Source organism: Crocodylus porosus, unplaced genomic scaffold, assembly GCF_001723895.1.
Source record: "Crocodylus porosus isolate Cpor-Errol unplaced genomic scaffold, CroPor_comp1, whole genome shotgun sequence".
NCBI lineage: Eukaryota > Metazoa > Chordata > Crocodylia > Crocodylidae > Crocodylus > Crocodylus porosus.
In genome coordinates this window covers 8,170,560-8,188,917 of record NW_017728916.1, presented here as the reverse complement: position 1 = coordinate 8,188,917, position 18,358 = coordinate 8,170,560, and the positions used below count along the sequence as shown (strand labels likewise).

Genomic DNA, 18,358 nt, shown 5'->3' with positions numbered 1-18,358 from the left:
CACCAGATAACAAGCTGCAAAACTGGTGATTCAGCCCCAAAGATGTTACTTGTAAAACGCAGAACGTCTTGGCAGGTCGTTTGTGCTATGCTTTAAATGGAGCATATGACATGTTTCATGGAGGGCAATTGGGTTTGGCCAGGTCCTGCAGCATTTCACAGTGGATCGCTCTCTTCCCCCACCCACCTCTCCCCCTGCAATTCACGCTGAACTCTTAAACAGTCACTCCATATGGCACACTCCACAGCAACACAACAAGCCTCTTGGGAGTGGGAGAGAACTTGTTCTGGGAGAGAATTTGTTCTTGTTTTCAGGCAGCTCAAGATGGTGAGAGCGTGAAACCACATACACAAAGGCATCTCAGAAGGTGTTCCTGCGGGGCTGGCACCCTACCACTCCTGCCCTGCCCTTTGCATGAGTATTTGCTGTGCTGAGCATGGGTACAGCTCATTTCTCATCAGCCACGTGGCTGACAGCCCCTGTCAGCAGTGGTCCAGCTCCCCTGGCTGGCCAGTTCCCAGGACACTTTCTCCCTCTGGCACTTTCCCCCAGGGAGGGGATTGTCTCTCAAGATCAGTGGAGCCGGCGGGCTTGCTCAGCCCTGCAAACGCCCTTCCAACAGGACCTGAGGAAGCCCGTGTTGAAGTGGTTCAGGGCCTCCTGACAGGCCTAGAGTCAAAACCTCTGCTAAACTAGAGCTAGGGTCTCTGCTGCACATTGCTGAGGAAGGAGACAACCTGCCCCACTCAGCAGCTGCAGTGACAGCAAATGGTGACTGTCTAGAGAAGATGTGCTCACACCAGGGGCCCAGGTCTCCTAGGCCCATGTGAGAGGACTCAGGAGAGGGACTCAGGATCCTGGTGTGAGGGGAGGATGCAGAGGGGAAGAGTCTCCCCCCCCATCCCTTGTAATTCCCCCAACCTCAGCGGCCCCAATCCCTCTCCTCACCCATCCATCACCCCCTCACAGCACACTCAAGCCACTCTCATCCTGTTCGTGCCCACCCAGCTCTCTCTGCCTGCATTCACACAGGAAATATAGTTTCTCCCTGAAGCCAGTTTGAGCACCCTGCCTTCCCATCGTAACAGCCCTCTTAAGGGAGGCAGCATTTAGCAGAAAACCCACAAATCTCCTGGAGAGCATGGACAAAATTAGGTGTCATGCTCAGACCACTGATGGAAGTCAGCTTTAGTGGCAAAAGTACGTCCCACTTGGCCGTCCAAGCCCTGTGAAAGATGACATATCCTCCTAGCTGCTCCTCCTAGCATGTACACTGAGTTCTGGCACTCAGGCCTCTGCAAAGACCTAAGCTTTCTTTTTTTTGAAGATCCAGATGCTGATCATCTGGCTGACTTTTAAAAGGAGAAGGAACATCTCTACCGGCAGAAACCCAGGGTCCTGAAAGACAACTACAAGAAATGATTCAGACAGGAAGGATGTTTCCAAGATGAAAAAACACTTGATCACCAATGTCCTGGGGGAAGAGAAGCAGCATAAACACAGCATGGGCATTTTGTGCCAAACCTCACTGCAAGTATTTGAACTTGAGACTGGGACCAAATAGTTAGCAAACCATCAAGCTCACGGCTAATAGAGACCTGTTCTCTCTGCAGCTTGCAGCATATGAAATCCAAGCTATTAATTTAAGGCATCAACCAGCAAAACATTTAAATATGGACTTAGCTTTAGGTTACCTATTGCTTAATAACACACTAAAGCATTTAATCGCATCAGGGTCTCTTTTACCTTAATGCTAAACCTGATGGGATAAACCTGATGGGAGACACAAACCAATGGTTCCACAACTTCCAATATAAATTGCCCCTAACAAAACCCAGTTCCCAGCAGTTACTTATAGATTCTTTAAAATGCAATAGAACAATATTAATGCACTGAGCAAAGCACTCAAGTCTGTGCTGGACCCTGGCATCAGTGCAAGATTATCCTGAATCCCCAGTGCAACCAGGCCTGACCTTGTGCTGGTATCTGTTGTCAAAGGCATGCTTTATCATGAGGCTCTTTAGGACAGTGATGGCTGTATATCTGATGTCATAGTTGTCCTGCAGGGCAGCCGCCGTCTCCCTGAGAAGCATCCCCACCAGGAAGTGATTCCGGCAATATTCATCAGTTAAGCTGTACTCCAGACTGACATCTGCAACAAACAGTGAGATAGCTGAAACCAAACTGCTCCTTCGGCTACTTCAGAAAAGGAAAATACATTTGTCACATCATCAGTCACCCTGCTAGCCCATCTCCCCTGCTCAAGATGGACCACCTCTACACACGTGATCCCACGACTAAGAGCACGCCGGGGCATTTCTGTCATCGTTATGCCATGCTGGGCCTTTCTGAAGACTGAACACACCCTATGTTCTTCAACCCCACTCAAGGACAGAGTCACCTGCTAAATCTTCCTACTTAGGCTCAGCAGAAGCATTTGCTTGGAAAGGAACTTGTGCAGTAAGCCAGGTCACCCTGGTTTATCTTGTACCCACCATGACTTTGCATAGCAAGAAGCAGGATTATAACTTTCCCAGGTCATAAACACATAGACAATTTGGGCTGGAAGGGAGCTCAGGAGGTCACATCTAGCCCAACCCCCTGCTCAAAGGAGGACCAATCCCAACTACATCATTCCAGGCAAGGCTTTGTCAAACCAGGTCTTCAAAACCTCCAAGGATGGAGACTCCCCCACCTCTCTCGGCAACCTGTTACAGTGCTACACCACCCTCTTAGTGAGAGAGTTTTTCCTAATATCCAACCTCAACTTCCCTTGCTGCAGCTTGAGCCCATTGCTCCTTGTTCTGCCATCTGCCCCCACTGAGAACAGTTCAGCTCCAACCTCTTTGCAGCCCCCCTGCAGGTAGGTCCCGACACAGAGATGGCCTCTTTCACCTTCACACATGAGCCCAGTTCTTCCTGCAGCTTAAGGGCAAGTAGGGAGTACAGAGGCTGCACCGTGAACCTCCCATCCCCTGCTGGGTTATACAGGCAGGGTTTTCAGTGCTCCCACAAGGAGTGGGGGAGCTGCGTAGGATGCTAGGGGCCTGCTTCCCAGGAGCTGCAAAGGTCTCTTATCTGCCTCTTGTAGCACCAGCATGGAGGGGCAGCACGACACAGTGCCTCATCACCCAAGGTGGCTTCATTCATCTCGTTACACTCTCCTCTGACACCCGTGGCAATGTAGGAGGCACTTGCAAAAGGTCAGGGCCCCTTCAGGCTTGCTGCAATCCAGCAGGAGGGAAGACCCAGCACCTATACAGATGAGAGCTCAGGCACTCCATTTGCTGTCTCATTCTGGCTTATCTTGCAGCCTCTTCCCTGCCATTGTTACCTGTGCTAGCAAGGTGAAAGCTACTCTTGGCTTGCTGGCCAGGTTCTCATTACCTCCTGGATGGCTCAGTAGATACTCACATGGCCCAAGGATCCCTGCAGACATGCCTGCGTGGCCCAAAAGCCTGCAAGGGAACAGCCCCCGTGTATCTGGTGCAGCTACCTTTCTGAAACCCTGGAAGTGCTAACCTTCCTTCATGACCTGCTTCAGCCCAGAGCATTCACACTGCTTGGAAACCCCTGCTCACACTTTCCATGGGCCATGAGTTTACAGACATTGCAGGTACTTTTGGTTCTGCTGGTTCTTAGAGCCATATGCAGCCATTCTTGAGTGTGCCATTACTGAGTGTTACTATGTGATTAGGAGGAAGGAGAACTGAAGCTGGAGCGTTTTCCCATTCTGAGGGCTAGTTGCTTAGCAAAGCTCTGCATCTATCACATCCCAGGGGTTATTGCTGCAGTTAATTGTGTTCAAGCCAGCAGATCTGAGCCAGCGCGTATTTGCTTTGGCATTAGAGGATTCAACGAGCCCAGCAGAACGTACCTACTGAAGTGAACCGATCCACAGCAAATGAAAAAAAATCTAATTCATGAGTGAAAAAGAAAAGGGACAAACAAAAACATAGCAAAAATAAACAGGATTCAGCTTGGTCTTGAGCTGGAACCATCATTTAAGAGCAAGTTTGTCTGGTTTGTCTGATTGCTGCTGAACTGCAGGAACAACTATCTGCTGCTAACTCTGACTGGGGGGACGGTGCCAACTTCTAGCTGCTAATGAGACACGTGTCTTCCAGAAAAGCTACAAGCAGCAGCAGGAATGCACAGGAAAACCAGCTTTGTATAATCCCTGCTTAGGGAACAGAAGAGAAGCTGCTTGAAGATGCCTGGGAGACAAACCAGTGTTGTACAGGAAGCCAGCATGGCCTGTGTCTCTAAGCGCACACACAAAGGATGCCTGTCTACACCGGTGATTCACCAGCAGTCAGCCATGGCACTCTGGGGGATGCCTGTGACTTGAAGAGAAACCTGGAGATGACAAAGAGGAACCCAGAGTACACCAAGTCTTCTTACGTGTCATGCACTTTCTGAGCTCTCTGCAACAGAAGAATTGCCCTACACCAAGTCCTCACACACCTCCCAGCCCAGTTCTGGTCCTAGCAACTGGTCCTTCTCCTGGCAGGAGCAAAATGCTAATGGGGGCTGTGTGAGGAATCTCTTCCCTTGCTCCAGGCTACCCCATGTGCCTCTGAACCTACATGTAAGGTCCCACCACGCCACTGCAGACCTTCTCGGCTATGCGCCTTGACAGTGGCAGGTGGAACACCAGACTTGTCCCTTTCATTGCATACATGTGTATGAGTGTGTGCACACAGTTCAGGAGGGGGCTCTGATCCTAGATTACATTACCCGGAGTGTGCATCCAGCATGCAACTAGGCCGGGAGTTTTATTACGTCTTAACATAGGCCCATTTTTAAACATGAGACACACGGTGCAGTGAGATTTCATAGATTTCATAGATACATGATGGGAGGTGAGGGGTGCTCTCAGTCCAAACACTGCAAGGACAGAGGTGCAGGTTAGCAAAATCAGTGCATCCCTGTGTTATTATGTGAAGAAGCAGCGGCAAAAAGACATGGCTGTCTGTATCATGTGGTTGTCCCCCAAGCTGGGCATGCTGTTTCCCTATGCCAGACAGACAGGCTGTTTTAAAACAAGTGCCCCAGAGCTCAGTGCCCTGCCCAGGCAGCTTGGAGCAGTCAGTAACATGCGTGAGCAAGTGAAGTGTTACCCTCCCTTCTGCAATCGGACTAGAAAGGGATCTTGAGGGAGTCTGGAGCACAGATAAGTCTCGAGTGTGGCCAAAACTCCTACTCACTACACGAGCAGGAAATCCAGCAAAGAGATCTCAATAGGTGCAGAAACCCCGGGATCTCTCTGCATAGGCAACTGGCTGCCATCCCAAGCACCCCAGCACTTCATACCTCACTCAAGGCATCCTCACAGCTCTCCAGTGCAGGCTGGAAGTGCTGCTACACACCTCATGGCTGGGAGCCACACAGCAAGCATGCCTGAGTCTCCCATGCCCTCAATGACTGCTCTGGAACTGGGCAGGTTGTGGGAAGGGAGGAGGATTGTACTGTACACTTATTTGCTGAACTGTCCCCATGAAATAGGGCCAGCTGCAGCTTAGGCAGTGATGTGTGTTAAGTTAAGCAGTCAGCTGATGGGAGCCTACTTGGTGCATACAGAAAAGCATTGGGGCTCTACTGTTCCCCCACTGGGCTCTGCAAAGGACCTCACCATAGACCCCAGATTCCCCTAGTGCACAAGCCGCCAGTCCCAAAGATCGCTGGCCAGTCCCACCCAAATGGGATGTACCTTGGACTCGGTGAAACCTGGCTTTGGCAAAGGTCATGGGTAAGTTCAGAGGAATGTAATGCTCATGATTGCACACGGTCTGCAGGAATTCGAACTTGTACTCAACCAGGATCTGTGTGGGAAACACACGGCGTTAGTTCCCACTAACTGGCATTCAGTGCCAGAGTTGAGGGATGGGGGTTCCTGGAGAGTCACCAACAGGATTATCTCCTCCCCCCCGGTCACTCCCCATTGCAATGAACTCCTGTCTCCTTGTAGCCACCTGCTTGCATGCTTTCTCACATGTGCACACACACTTTCACTCCCCCAAGCTTCTCAGAATCCCCTCAGGTCAGAGGCGCTGGTTGTTCCCGGGCTGTTTTACCATCTAGGATGACACTGGTGCCTCTGGGGCAGGTGGGAATGTCCCTGCCTCTGGACAGTACTGCAGTAATTACAACTACGCAGCAGATTGTCACAGCATGTAACAACCCATGCAAAGCTCAAACCGATGCGGATACATATATGTCCAAGACCACTATCCATGAAGACACCACTCACCTTTGGGTCTTTGGGGCTGAAACCAGAAACGTAATTGCTGATCAGAATAAAAACAAATCCTCTGTCCATAAATGTCAAACAGCGCTGCAGAAATCAGGGCACGGTGTTAGCAACCATCAGAAAAGAGGCCATCAGAAAAGAGGGCAGCCACCCTAACCCTTCCCTGTCATGCAGTCCTGCCCCATGGCCAAGTCCTATTCCTCTGGGTTGCTATTTGCATCCCAAGTGACCTCTGAACTTGCTTCTCTGTAGTAAATAGGATGATCTCACTCCGGTTGCCAGTGGAGAAGAGAAGCATTCAAATGAGTTTGTCTTGGCTCAGTCATCAGGCATGACAACAGTCCCTAGGAAAAACCCTGGGAGACTTTGCTGCCTTACATCACTCAAATCACAGTTTGCCTGGGAGAGGGCATTACTCACTGTATGCACTCTGCACGGATGACTCGGGGTAGCCCCATCAGCCCGCCTTTGCTCTCGCGGGTCAAGCGTGTCTCACTGACTCTGCCTGGGAGAGAGGAGAGAAGCACTGACCTTCAGAAAGTTGGCCAAGCTGAAGTTGACATTCCTGGACTCCTCTGGGATCTCATTGTACCGGATGGTCACATGGGGAATGAGGGCCAAGAGTAGCAATTGCAAGGCATGGTGGTAGGAATCGGGGAACCGCTGGGCTCTCGGAAGCTGAAATCCAACAGGAATTGCACTGTCACTACTGCACACCCTCAGAGCCAAAGCATTCCTGTCTTTGGGCACATTCCCTTGGGCACACGCACACACCGTGCCATAACATCCTGGCAAATGGTGCATCCTGCTCCCCTCCCATGGCTGTTACCCAAAGAAAAGCAGCTTCCTGCTGCTAGCAGCTAATGGAGCTCTCCATTAACTGAAGCAGAGGTGGTCTGAAGAGAGGAAGTCAAAGGGATTTGGCTGGCTTTGGCATGAGAAAAGGACTGAAGGCTTTTAAGAAGGATGGAGATTTACTGGGGAAAGGAGAAGGAAGGAAAGGAAAAAAGCTATTGGGCTGGGTCATGGGTGCATTTAGCCAGGTTGCTGCACCTTTGAAGGTGAAGTCTGCAAAACAGGTCTAATGAGGGAGGATTATGCTGAAACTGCTTTGTGCCCTGGGACACCAGGTGCTATCAGGCTTACCTTGATTTTGTTTTCTTCCAGGAGGTACATTGCCATGGACTTTGCCAGTGCTTCAAAGAAAAACCACGAGTACTAGAATAAACAAATTGAGTGCAATTATATTTCTCAGCAAGTCTAAGCCCACTGGCCTAAACAGGGAAGTGTAACAGTGCAACAGGCTGGGGAAGCAATAGGGGTGGCAGGGAGATGACACAACAAGCCAAGATCACCCCTACATGGCCCACATTGTCCACACAAATGCAAGGTGCTCACTTTGCAGCTGGCTCAGCTTCACTGTGGCTGTACCACAGCCCAGATCCTGCCCTGCAGCAAAGCAGAAAATACTGTCCCACAGTACTGGAGACCACTGGGTCTCCGGGAATGCAAGACCTGCCCAGGTAAGTTTGAGCTGCATCCTCATATTATGGCCCAGAGGCACGCAGGAAAAGCCTGCTGGAGTGCAGGGGGAGGTCAAACCCAGTGGGGCATCCTGTGCAGAAGAGACCCCATGCTACAGAGCTCAGGTAGAAATGCTACCTGCCTGAAGTGAAAAGCAAAGCTGGTGGGGACAGGAGCACACCCCAAGTGCCTTACAAAGAGAAGCCTGCAAAGGAAAGGATGAAGGCTACAGTACGAGAATCATAGAAAATGAGGATAAGAAGGGACTTCAGGAGGGCAAATCTTGTCCAACCCTCTGCTCAAAGCAACTAGATCATCCCAGCCAAGGCTTTGTCTACCCAGGTCTTAAAAACTTCCAAGGATGAAGACTCCACCACCTCTCTGGGTAACCTGTTCCAGTGCTTTATTACTATCCTCCCGAGAAAGTTTTTCCTAATATCTAACCTCAAGTCCCTTTGCTGCAACTTGAGACCATTGCTCCTTCTTCTGTTGAGAGAAGCCCCTGTGCTGAACTGCATCATGAATCAGGACTGCCCCATGTCCCACAGGCCAGCTGGGATTCATGTGAGTGGGGACAGAGACCCAGGATGACTCTGAAAGGACAACTGATCTATGGGAATCAGAGGCTGCAACTGGGTTCGGGAGATGCTGGGAACTCCCTTTCCCAGAGAACTTCCCTCTCCTGGATGACAAGGAAGACCAGAGGTCCCTTCCAGCGCTACTTTCCTACAATCCTCTTTTGTCTCCTCTTGTTTGCAGGCGAGTTTAAAGGAAGCGAACAATTATTCCCTCACCTTGAGAAGCTTGTTCATGGCGAGGAAATCTGCTGACTGCTTCAGAATCATGGCCATAGCGGTGGCCAGGATCTCATGGGTCAGCCTGGCCTGAGGGATACCAGGTTTCTCGGCTCGGAAGACATACTGCAAAGCAATGGGCACAGCATAAGCCTGGGGCTGGCTTGTGCCACAGAGCTCACCAGACTGGAGCGCATCCCAACTCACCTTGATGAAGGACCGCAGGTAATGATCCAGCCCCTCCTCATGGCACTTAGACACAATGTGCAGAAGGACCCTGCCAAAACAGAGACCAGCCACAGCCCAAGGGCATCAGCTCAGTACAGGCCACGGAGGCCCCAATCCCTCTGGTCTTCCTGATGCACCAGCTGGCTTCCCTGTGTCCCCAGCAATGCCATGGAGTGCCAGAAAGGGAAGCTGTCTAGGGGAACCTGCTTTCCCAAACCCTGACTCCTCGCTGCAAGCCAACAAGCTGACACTAATACAGGAGGTGGTGCCAGGTGGAAGGGGAAAATTCTGAGCAGTTGGGTGACTCTCATGGCAATCAGACAAGGACAAGGTGGGCCCAAGGACTGACAATCAAGTTCTGCACCCTTCAGCCCCCTGGAACAGCATTCGCCTCATCTGCAATGGTGAAAAACCCAAGCCGGCAGCATTAGGGAAGTGCCCAGCCTTTTAATATCACTCCTTAAAGCCAAGGAGTAAAGCAAAAGACGTAGGGGAACCAAAATCCCTGGTCTCAGGCTTCATTTTTAGATTCCTTTAAATAAAGGCAGGGTCTTTCCCTAAGCCACTGGGCTTCCAAGCCTACAGGAAGAGGTCAGAAGCAGGGTTGCTAGTGCTTTTGTCTCCATCAATGATGGAGCAGGCTGAATTACAATCAGCAGCTTCAGCATCCCAATGCACGAATCCCGGAGCTTACATGGTGCAGGTGACGGCAACTTCGTCCACCTGTGTTACGTTGGTGAGGACTCTAAACAGTTGTGTCAGAATCACAGGTAGAAACTGTATCATCACCTGGATCTCCATGGCATGCAGGCACTACAACACAAGGCAGACACATCTGCTTTTAGTGTGACACGTTACAGCTGTGAAGATGCATTTATGTTTCATAGAAATTTCTGCAGCAGTAGCTCAGGCACAAACAGCAGCAAGGGACGTGGGCTCTGGCTCCTCGGAGAAAACAATTTGGAAGTCAGAAGCTGGCTACTCACAGAGGCCTGTCTGCAGCCTGCAGCATCAACCACACACAATGTGTGCTAACACTGCCTGAAGCTATGCCAGACAGTTCTGACTGACTTCCAGTGTCTCTGTTGACATCCCTGCCAGGGCAGACATGGGCCTGGGGGTACCTGAGAATTGAAAGCTGGCAGCTTATTCCCAAACCCCATCTTTACAAGTCACTTTGGTGCACAGTAACCCGGATCCCCATGACTTTAGCTGGGGTGCTATGCAAAGGGCCGGAGGGCTTCTGAGAGCTGGCCCCACGCGTGTCGACATGATTCCACCTGGCTGTGCCACAGGATGGGAAAGCCATGGAGTTTCAGGCCCAACCTTCAAAAATGCAAGCTCATAATTAGGCTTTTCAGCCTCTATTCAGTCTTAATTCAAAGGGTCCTGATTTCCAGAGGCTCTGAGCCTGAACAGCATGCTCTACCTCAGCTGGCAAAGAGGGAAAAGGGGTTGAGGCTGAATTCAATTATGCCTGGGAAGTGACTTGGACATGGGAATTGCTCTTTAAGTGCTCACCACTGGGACTAGTAAAGGCATGATTATTTGTATTGCTTACAGTAACATTTAACTCCAGGAAGTAAGCCCACAACATCTTGTTCCAATAAACACTCTCCTGCTTTAAAGGAAATGAGCACCGAAAGAACTGCATTGGAAAGAAAGCCAGTAACTAAAGAAATCAAGGACAGGAATCAAATACTTCTGTGACCTGTGGAAGCTGTCCATAAACAGTTGGGGACAATCCCACAGCTTTAATTCAAGCTTCAGGGGAACAGCATGAGTCAGGGTTAAGCACAAGAGCTTTCTGAACGCAATCAAAGTGCAATTATAACCATATTGATCAAATTCCAGCCTGGAAGACAAATGCCACACCCGAACCACACAATCCTGGGAACAAATTTAATTGAACACAGCAGTGTGGGAGTGAAGGTATGCAAAAGAATATCAGTGCAATGCCAATGCCGTGTCTACCTGCCAAGTCAGAAAACCCCCAGGGGTTAGAGAGAGTGATGGGGAACGGGCGGGGGAGCAGAAGAACGGCAGGGACGGGCGCCGTGGTTGTCTTTGCCACCAGAGGGTGCTCAGAGGCTGCACAAGCGCCACTTGGTCCACGCCCTGTGAAAGCAAAAGGGAAATGCAAGCAGGCGACCTGACCCGCTGGGATGAACACCAAGATGAGAGGGGGCGGATGCAGCAACGGTGGAGGTCACAGAAGCAGCCACACAAGGACACTGGATTTTACAAGCACCTAGCGGAGTCTCACAAAGCAGGAGCTCACCTCTCCCTGCTGGTTTCTGGGGGTCTGTCCCAGCTGCCAGGAATGCCCCTGGGAGTTTACCCCTCACTTTCTGTAGGGCTCTAGGCAGGGAGGAAGACTATCACATGGGCTCCACGGTCCCTGCTAAAGCCTTGACCCTGAATTATGCTGTCAAACTGGGCCAAGCCAGTTATTTGGGCAGCCCCCATCAGGCACATGGTGACAGGTCCTGGCCTCAAGGCATCTGCAGAATGAAGACAGCTTATGGAGCAAGAAATGGCACCTGAAAAGGAGAGATTTCCATGGAAGGAGGGGTGCATCAGTGACAGGGCAGGGTGCTGTTTTTGGCATGCACTTTTTTTGTGGCATCTCTACCTTTCTGTTGAACCAACAAGAAGGGGCACACGTGCAAGGGAAGGAGAGGAAAGCATGGGCACAGGTTTGGTGCAGATATTTTTGAGCATGCGGCCACCAGGCTGAAAGGCATTGGTATCAAGGTACCTGGGGTGATATGGCATTGAGAGCTAGAGATACCAGTGACCTTAATGAATGTGGCTTAGCTCTGACTTCAAGCTCCAGGGAAACCTATTTCCCTTGCAGGCTGGGGACCTGCTGAGAGATGGCAAATGCCTCACAGTACAGACACCCACACGGCAAAGCATTTACCAAGATCAATAATCCCTTCGCTGTCTCAGACTAGCCTTCGCAGAAGAGCCTCACTGAGCAGCGAGACACCACTGCATGTCTCAGGCAGCGACTGGGAGGCAGGAGGGACTGTCAGAAAGGGGCAGGGGAAGACACCACTCACCTTCAGGTACTTCAGAAGCTCCCCTGGGACTTCCTTTGCTCCTGCCTGAACCAGCTGGCAGTACTGGAAGAATTTGTGTAAATGCAGATCCTACAAGAGAAGATGGCAAGGTTTAGTCCATCCACCTGCCGCTTCTGGCTCCCACCTCCCAAGTCTGGCGGCTTCCACAGCCTTGCTACCCAACACATCCCAGCCCTGGGAACTCCCCCAGCAACCCCTTATGTCTTAAAAGGGGCAACCATGCTCCCTCCTGAAGTCCTAGATGCCCAGGCTACAGCTGCCTGTTGCACTGAGGGGCACAATTGTCACCCTGATCCCCAATCACATCAGTTACTAGTGCAGAACTACTTGGGATGTTTATTAAAACCCTCACGCTGACTTCATCTGCCTCAGTCTCTCCATCCAGGACCACAGATTTGGGCAAGGGGAGGGCTTACAACCGTCCTTGTTCAGCCCTGGCTGTAGAAACAGCTTCCCTCTGCCTGCCTGATCCTCCAAACACCGTAACTGAAAAGGTCTCCTTTCCCTGCACGACTCTTGCTTTGCCTCTGTACTTCTCCCTCCCTTGGGTTAAAAGCATTTCAGGACAGCATGCATAGGGAAGAAGCAAAGTCAGTGAGACAGTGGCTCCCTTTATCACAAGCCACGTTTGAATGTGAGGGGTATAGAAAGCCCACGCTAGAACAAGGTGGCCACCAATCTGAATGCCAGCAGGTCTCAGTGCTGCAGCACAGAGCCCACCAGGGACCCCCGGAGACCAGGCAGCTCTAGAGGCACGTGGGGAGATGCTGCAGGGAGGCAGGTGAGACATTCCCAGGGCTTCTGGGCCAGTATGGCATCACAGCTGTGGGATTTCTGGTGCACAGAGGGCATCTGGTTTCTGTCTAAGTGGCTGGTTTCACCCTCACCTGTAGTGCAGCCAGCCCAGGGCTCCTCAGATCACTGAGCTGATGCCTAGAAGACCCCAGCAAAGAGCCCCAAGTTGTTTCTACACAGACACGCACGGTTCCCTGCCAGGCACGAGTCCCCTCCCCAGGCCCTGCAGACACAAGTGACTGCAAATCAGTCCCCATCCTGGCTGCAGCAAGTTCTTCCTGTCCTGGCCATGAGTGAGACATGTGCTGACCTGGGTGTAAATGGTTGACTCCAGGTGGATTTTTATCCTGAACAGTGGCTTGGCCCCATCGACCCATCTTGCATCGATGGCTGGATGCTGCCAACAGAAAACATCCTGTGACTTGGTGGCAGGGGAGCAGGGGGCTTCCCACCAACATGTGCTGAATCTCCAAGGCCAAGAGGTGCCTGAGGGGATGGAGTACGATGGCACAGCTAAAGGGGTACCGTGTGGGGCAGAAGGAATCCTTCCCCTCCTCCCTGCAGCTGCTATGTCTCTGGGAACATGGATTCTTGCACTCTCCCCATGTTGGGATTTTAGCTTAGGATCCGTGCTCCTTCACCAGGCCCCTGTAGCATCCACAACAGGACACTGCCTGCTGCTAAAGACACACTTTGACATCGAGTACTGACAAGAGGGGCATGGAATAAAGGGCCTGGCAGACAGACAGACTGAGTGGTTGCAGTCCCCAGGGACTCCTGGCTTGTCCCCTCCCTTGTTGTAAAACTCCGGGGGCTCTAGCACACAAAGGGGGTTGGTGCGGTGCAAAGGGATGCTGCCAGCAAGGGGCAGCTTTCCTAGAAGGAAGAAGGTCTGGTGAGGACAGAGACAAAGGCAGGACTCAGAGAAGTAACACACGAGCTTCCTCCTTTACTTCCAGCCAGTGGTTCAGGGTCCTCTTACCCTCCGTGCCTCTGTGTCTCCCAGGCTTAGGTAGCTAGGAGGGAGGTTGGCCGAGACGGGTAAATGCTGCTCCAGGGTGATGACGCGTCCGTCCTTCAGCAGTGGGAGCCAGGCAAACCCCACTGCGGAGACAACCAGGGGGTTAGCAACTCACACTACAGCACATGCTTGGCACACACCCGCTGGCCTGGGCACTGGGGTCTTGAGGGACCCCTGAGCTGAGCATTTCTGCAGGCAGCCATACCAATGCCACTGAAGACTGCATGAAAATCAATCAGGACCACAGGGCTTGCAGGGGACACATGAGCCTTGGTAAGCATGGGGGACAAGGATGAATACCCTCCAATAAGAGCTCCCTCTGCCCATTTCAACAGGACTTGTGTGCACACCAGCACTTAGAGGGGTTCTGCAGGGCGGGGATCTGACTCTGAGGCCCCAGTCCTGCCCTGGCCCACGTGGGATTTCACTCATATGAGTAGAGGGATGCCTCATGACCAAGGAGAAGGGTCTGCAAAAAGGTTTGCATGCTCAACAACTGGGTTCTAGGTCATGCCAAGTGGGCTGTGTCCTTATCCTTGGGCAAGAGCATTAGAACAGAGCCGTGCCTGCTTCCCTGGAGCTCACTTGCTATGAATTCACAGCTTGAACATTCACCCTCACCGTGCCCTCAGGACCAGTGGCTGGACTTGAGGCGTCCCGCGTACCTGGAGTTTCCACGGTGTCCTGCTTCTTCGTGGTGGCCTTGGTGTTAATTTCACAGCTGACGTGATAGAAGGTGAAAAGCAAATGGTGCTTCTGATGGAGGTGAATCGGGAGCTCAATTTTTATCTACAGCGAGACCAGGGCAGACAATTTAATGGCTGAGCTCCCATTTTCAGCCATTTTGTTTACCAAACCCTGCTATCACCCCGCACCGGAGCGACGTCACAAGCCTATCTGTACACATCTTAGCTCCGTACTGTGCAACATGTTCATCCTGCCTGCGTGTTATTTATACTCTATGATAACAGCCTGTCAGGGATAAAGCTATCTACTATGCACGTCTCACAGCAGAACGCAAGTGGTTTCACTGTGTGCAAGGACCGCTGCTAGTTAATACCCCCATTCATATCCAACTAGGGGAGGAACGGTGTGCTGAGGACACACTCAGCTGCATTAAATCCCAGACAGCTGTTTTGCAATTTGGTTTTTACCTCATCATAGAACTCCGGACTTTGGTTATGATGCAACACGATGGCATAGGCGCTGGCTGTCAAGAGCTGTCCTCCTGGCTTGCCATAAATGCACTGGAAGGAAAGGGAGATGGACCCTCAAGCTGCCAGCCCACTGCATGAAACAGGGGGGAGAAGGAACGTGCCCTAGACCCCACTCTCTCCTGCTGCGTGACTGTCAGGCAGGAATGCCACTCCATTCCCAGTCGCTGGATTACAAACCCACCTTGAGGGCTCTGGCATCAGCTTCATCTGAATCCCTGAACTCGATGCAGATGGCGATATTCCTCGCCTGGGGGGTGGAAAGAGTGGCAAAGTCAGTAGAGAGGCGAGAGCACCGTATCAGTAGAGGAGAGGCTGTGTTGCAAAGGTCTGTGCAACCCACCTTTGCAAATGTTTTCTGGTTGTCATACTTTAGGTGCAGGGGGTACACGTAAAGGTGGTTCTTATAGATTGTGAAGGGGTAGCAGTACTTGGCCACTTCTGGGACAAACTCTTCCACCTCAAGGGCGATGCTGTCACAGCTCTTCCCAAAAGGCTTGATGGGGATATAAGATGAAGTGACACAATCTGGTGAGGAACAACAAGCTCCAATAAGCATGTGTCAGACAGAACAGGAAACACCACGGGCAGCAGCTCAGTGCTGGAAGTCTGTCTGTATAGTCATGGAGGCCACAGGGCTGCGTGTGCAAGGCAGAGGAGACGATGTGGCCCACTCTCCTAGCCACCAGCAAGACAGGACTAATGCTCCTGACCTCCCGCATAAAGCACTCTGAGATCTATGGGGTGGGGGGTGGGATCCTACGTAAGAGAGGGTGATGACGAGGATAATTCTCTGAATAGTATTATTATTTGCATGAGAGAAATTCTATTTATATAATCACAATATCCAAAGATACAGATTTCCTAAAGCTGGAAAACAAGACTGTAGAGCACCAGGTTGTACTCCTCCCCACGTACATGCAATGACTCCCACACTGGTGCAGATAAGAGTGCTGCTAGATAAGTCCCCACAGAATATATTGGGAAAATAAAGTAAAATGATAGTTCGATTGCCAACAGCAGATTGAATAACAAGATGTTCATCTTTAGAGTCTCACAAGCACAAAGACCTCATGTGCAAGGTCCTTACAATCACATTTTGCATTGAGCTCAAGCTTTTTGCTGTACCCGTTAGAAAGATTTAGAAAGGTCAGCTGGGCTAAGCTGCTTGCTCCCTATTTCCTATGGTCAAGCTCAGATACTCCTGTTGGCTAGTAATACAGCAAAGCATGCCATTAATATGTTAGCGCGCAAGAGTAGCACCACTACTGGTTATTTTCAGGTCCGAGTTTCTTACTTGAGGAGTCCAGGGGGGCACATTCAACTATGATATTTAACTGGCCTGGGATAACTTGCAGTTTCGTCTTCTCTGGCCTGTGTTGGAAAGAAAGAAGAGAGATTGGAAAGTGAACTGCCTGGTATTTGGGCACCTTCCAGGGGCTTTAGAGAGAAACATCTCACATGTACATTTGCCTATTCAGCCTCCATGCCAGTTCCTTGAACTTACTTCTTATACTCTGCTAATAGCTTCAACATATCCTCATTAGAGAGCTTGCCACTGTCTTGTTTGTACAGAGGGGAGAATTTCCCTTCGAGATCCAGGGTGCCCTGAGAGTCCTTGAAAACCGATCTGGGGAGAAACAGGTGGCCCGTCACACATGCGATAGCAAACACATGGACAATCATTTGCTATGTCAGGCAGCAAATGCAGCTGAGCAGGTGGGAAGTTCATTGGTCTATCATTTATCCTTGTGCCCAGGCGCACACATAAATGAATCGTCATGCCTAGCACTGCATGGGGACAGCCAAGACAGCAAAGCTTGGCTTGCTGCCTTGCAGCTGGCAGAGCTGGGAACATGTGTGATCATGTGCTTCTCGCTCTGCTCCTCTCATGCAGGACCAACAAATAGCAGCCTCTGAGGAAGCTGCCCAGTGGGGACTGGTGCCCGGGTTAGCGAGGACGCTCTCTGCTTCACAAGCTGCCAATCTGGGCACTGGTAAACTGTTTACAATCCCTGCTTTCCCAGGGCTCTTGCTGTCTCGGGCCTGAAAGACAGCAGGCTGCTCTGCAAAGCTCACAAGCACCCCCCTGCTGATCCGCTCCCCATGGCAGTGTCTGGCTGGGGGTCTGAGAGAAGGGGGTGGTGGGTGCAGGCAGGAGGGATCTCTTCTGCAGCTCTGGGAAGCCCAGTACAGCTGCACCCAGAGCCGTGAGGCAGCTTCCGCCAAGGTTGATTTGGAGTCTGCGGCTGATGAGGTCCAGGGCACCAAACAGGTGAGAGAGCAGCGTACAAATGTACTGCTGTCTTGTCCCATCCCCACTCCCTCTGGGCTCCAGCAGTGAGAAGCCAGCCAGCCACCTCTGAACTGAAGCAGCTCCAAGGATGCTCAGCACTGCATTGGGGGCTGTGAGGCTACTCAGGCCACTCCGAACGCATGCCTCTGGCAGTGCCGGGGACCCCAAGCTTGCATGGGTCATAGCCACCTTTCCACTGGCTTCGAGAGACCAGGGAGCAGGCTGAGAGTGACATTCACCCAGCACATGGAGCACCAGTGCTTGAGAGCTGAGTGCTGCCATTCCCCACAGCCACAGCACACGAGGGGAATTAGATCAGTCTCCAGCCATGCCGGAGAATACCAATTTTGTGGAGACAGCAGGAGGGGAAGCCTTGGGCCTGCGCTGCTCAGGAGTCTGAACCAGGAGCTCCAAGTCTGATGCTGCCACCCCCTTCTCACACGAGCAGAGCCCAAGGACATCCCACAGAACAGCGGTGGCAAGGCTGGCCTCAAAATCCTTCCTTCACACAGGCAAACCCCAGGATACCCAGCCTGGACCAGACAGACAAACCCCAGGATGGGTTGCTTCAGAGGCAGACCTGGCTATACTGGGAGAGACGACCAGGGAAGGATCACCCAAGCCCCCAGAGTTAGCTGTCAGCAGCAGGGTGCCTGGAAACATCTCCCCATTAGTATTTCATAGAATCACAGAAAATGAGGGTTCAAAGGGACCTCAGGAGGTTGCATCTAGTCCAACCCCCTGCTCCAAGCAGGACCAGCCCCAACTACATCATCCCAGCCAAGACTTTGTCTACCTGGGTCTTCAAAACCTCCAAGGATGGAGATGACACCACCTCTCTGGGTAACCTGTTCCAGTGCTTCACCACCCTCCTAGTGAGAAACTTCTTCCTAATATCCAACCTCAACTTCCCTTGCTGCACCTTGAGCCCATTGCTCCTTGTCCTGTCACCTGCCCCCACTAAGACCAGTCCAGCTCCATCCTCTTTGTAACCCCCCTGCAGGGCGGTGAAGGCTGCTATCAAATAGTTTCATAGTTTCATAGTTTCATAGTAGCTAGAGTTGGAAGGGACCTAGGAAGATCATCTAGTCCGACCCCCTGCCTTGGCAGGAAAGAGCACCGGGGTCAGATGACCCCGGCAAGG

At 51.6% G+C, this 18,358-nt stretch overlaps 1 protein-coding gene across 1 annotated transcript in view; it reads right to left on the bottom strand.

The window, feature by feature from the left end:
- DOCK11 (dedicator of cytokinesis 11) overlaps nt 1-18,358 on the bottom strand; it is a gene marked incomplete at its 5' end in the record, with an annotated part of 83,051 nt that overhangs the window by 45,847 nt on the left and 18,846 nt on the right. The window contains 18 exons of the mRNA XM_019536165.1: nt 1,974-2,152; nt 3,878-3,916; nt 5,714-5,825; nt 6,254-6,337; nt 6,785-6,931; nt 7,400-7,471; nt 8,572-8,697; nt 8,779-8,848; nt 9,494-9,612; nt 11,868-11,957; nt 12,994-13,080; nt 13,666-13,787; nt 14,370-14,493; nt 14,859-14,951; nt 15,103-15,168; nt 15,262-15,446; nt 16,216-16,292; nt 16,426-16,548. Coding sequence (XP_019391710.1) covers nt 1,974-2,152; nt 3,878-3,916; nt 5,714-5,825; nt 6,254-6,337; nt 6,785-6,931; nt 7,400-7,471; nt 8,572-8,697; nt 8,779-8,848; nt 9,494-9,612; nt 11,868-11,957; nt 12,994-13,080; nt 13,666-13,787; nt 14,370-14,493; nt 14,859-14,951; nt 15,103-15,168; nt 15,262-15,446; nt 16,216-16,292; nt 16,426-16,548 — 1,915 coding nt within the window. The remainder of the gene's footprint in view (nt 1-1,973; nt 2,153-3,877; nt 3,917-5,713; nt 5,826-6,253; nt 6,338-6,784; nt 6,932-7,399; nt 7,472-8,571; nt 8,698-8,778; nt 8,849-9,493; nt 9,613-11,867; nt 11,958-12,993; nt 13,081-13,665; nt 13,788-14,369; nt 14,494-14,858; nt 14,952-15,102; nt 15,169-15,261; nt 15,447-16,215; nt 16,293-16,425; nt 16,549-18,358) is intronic.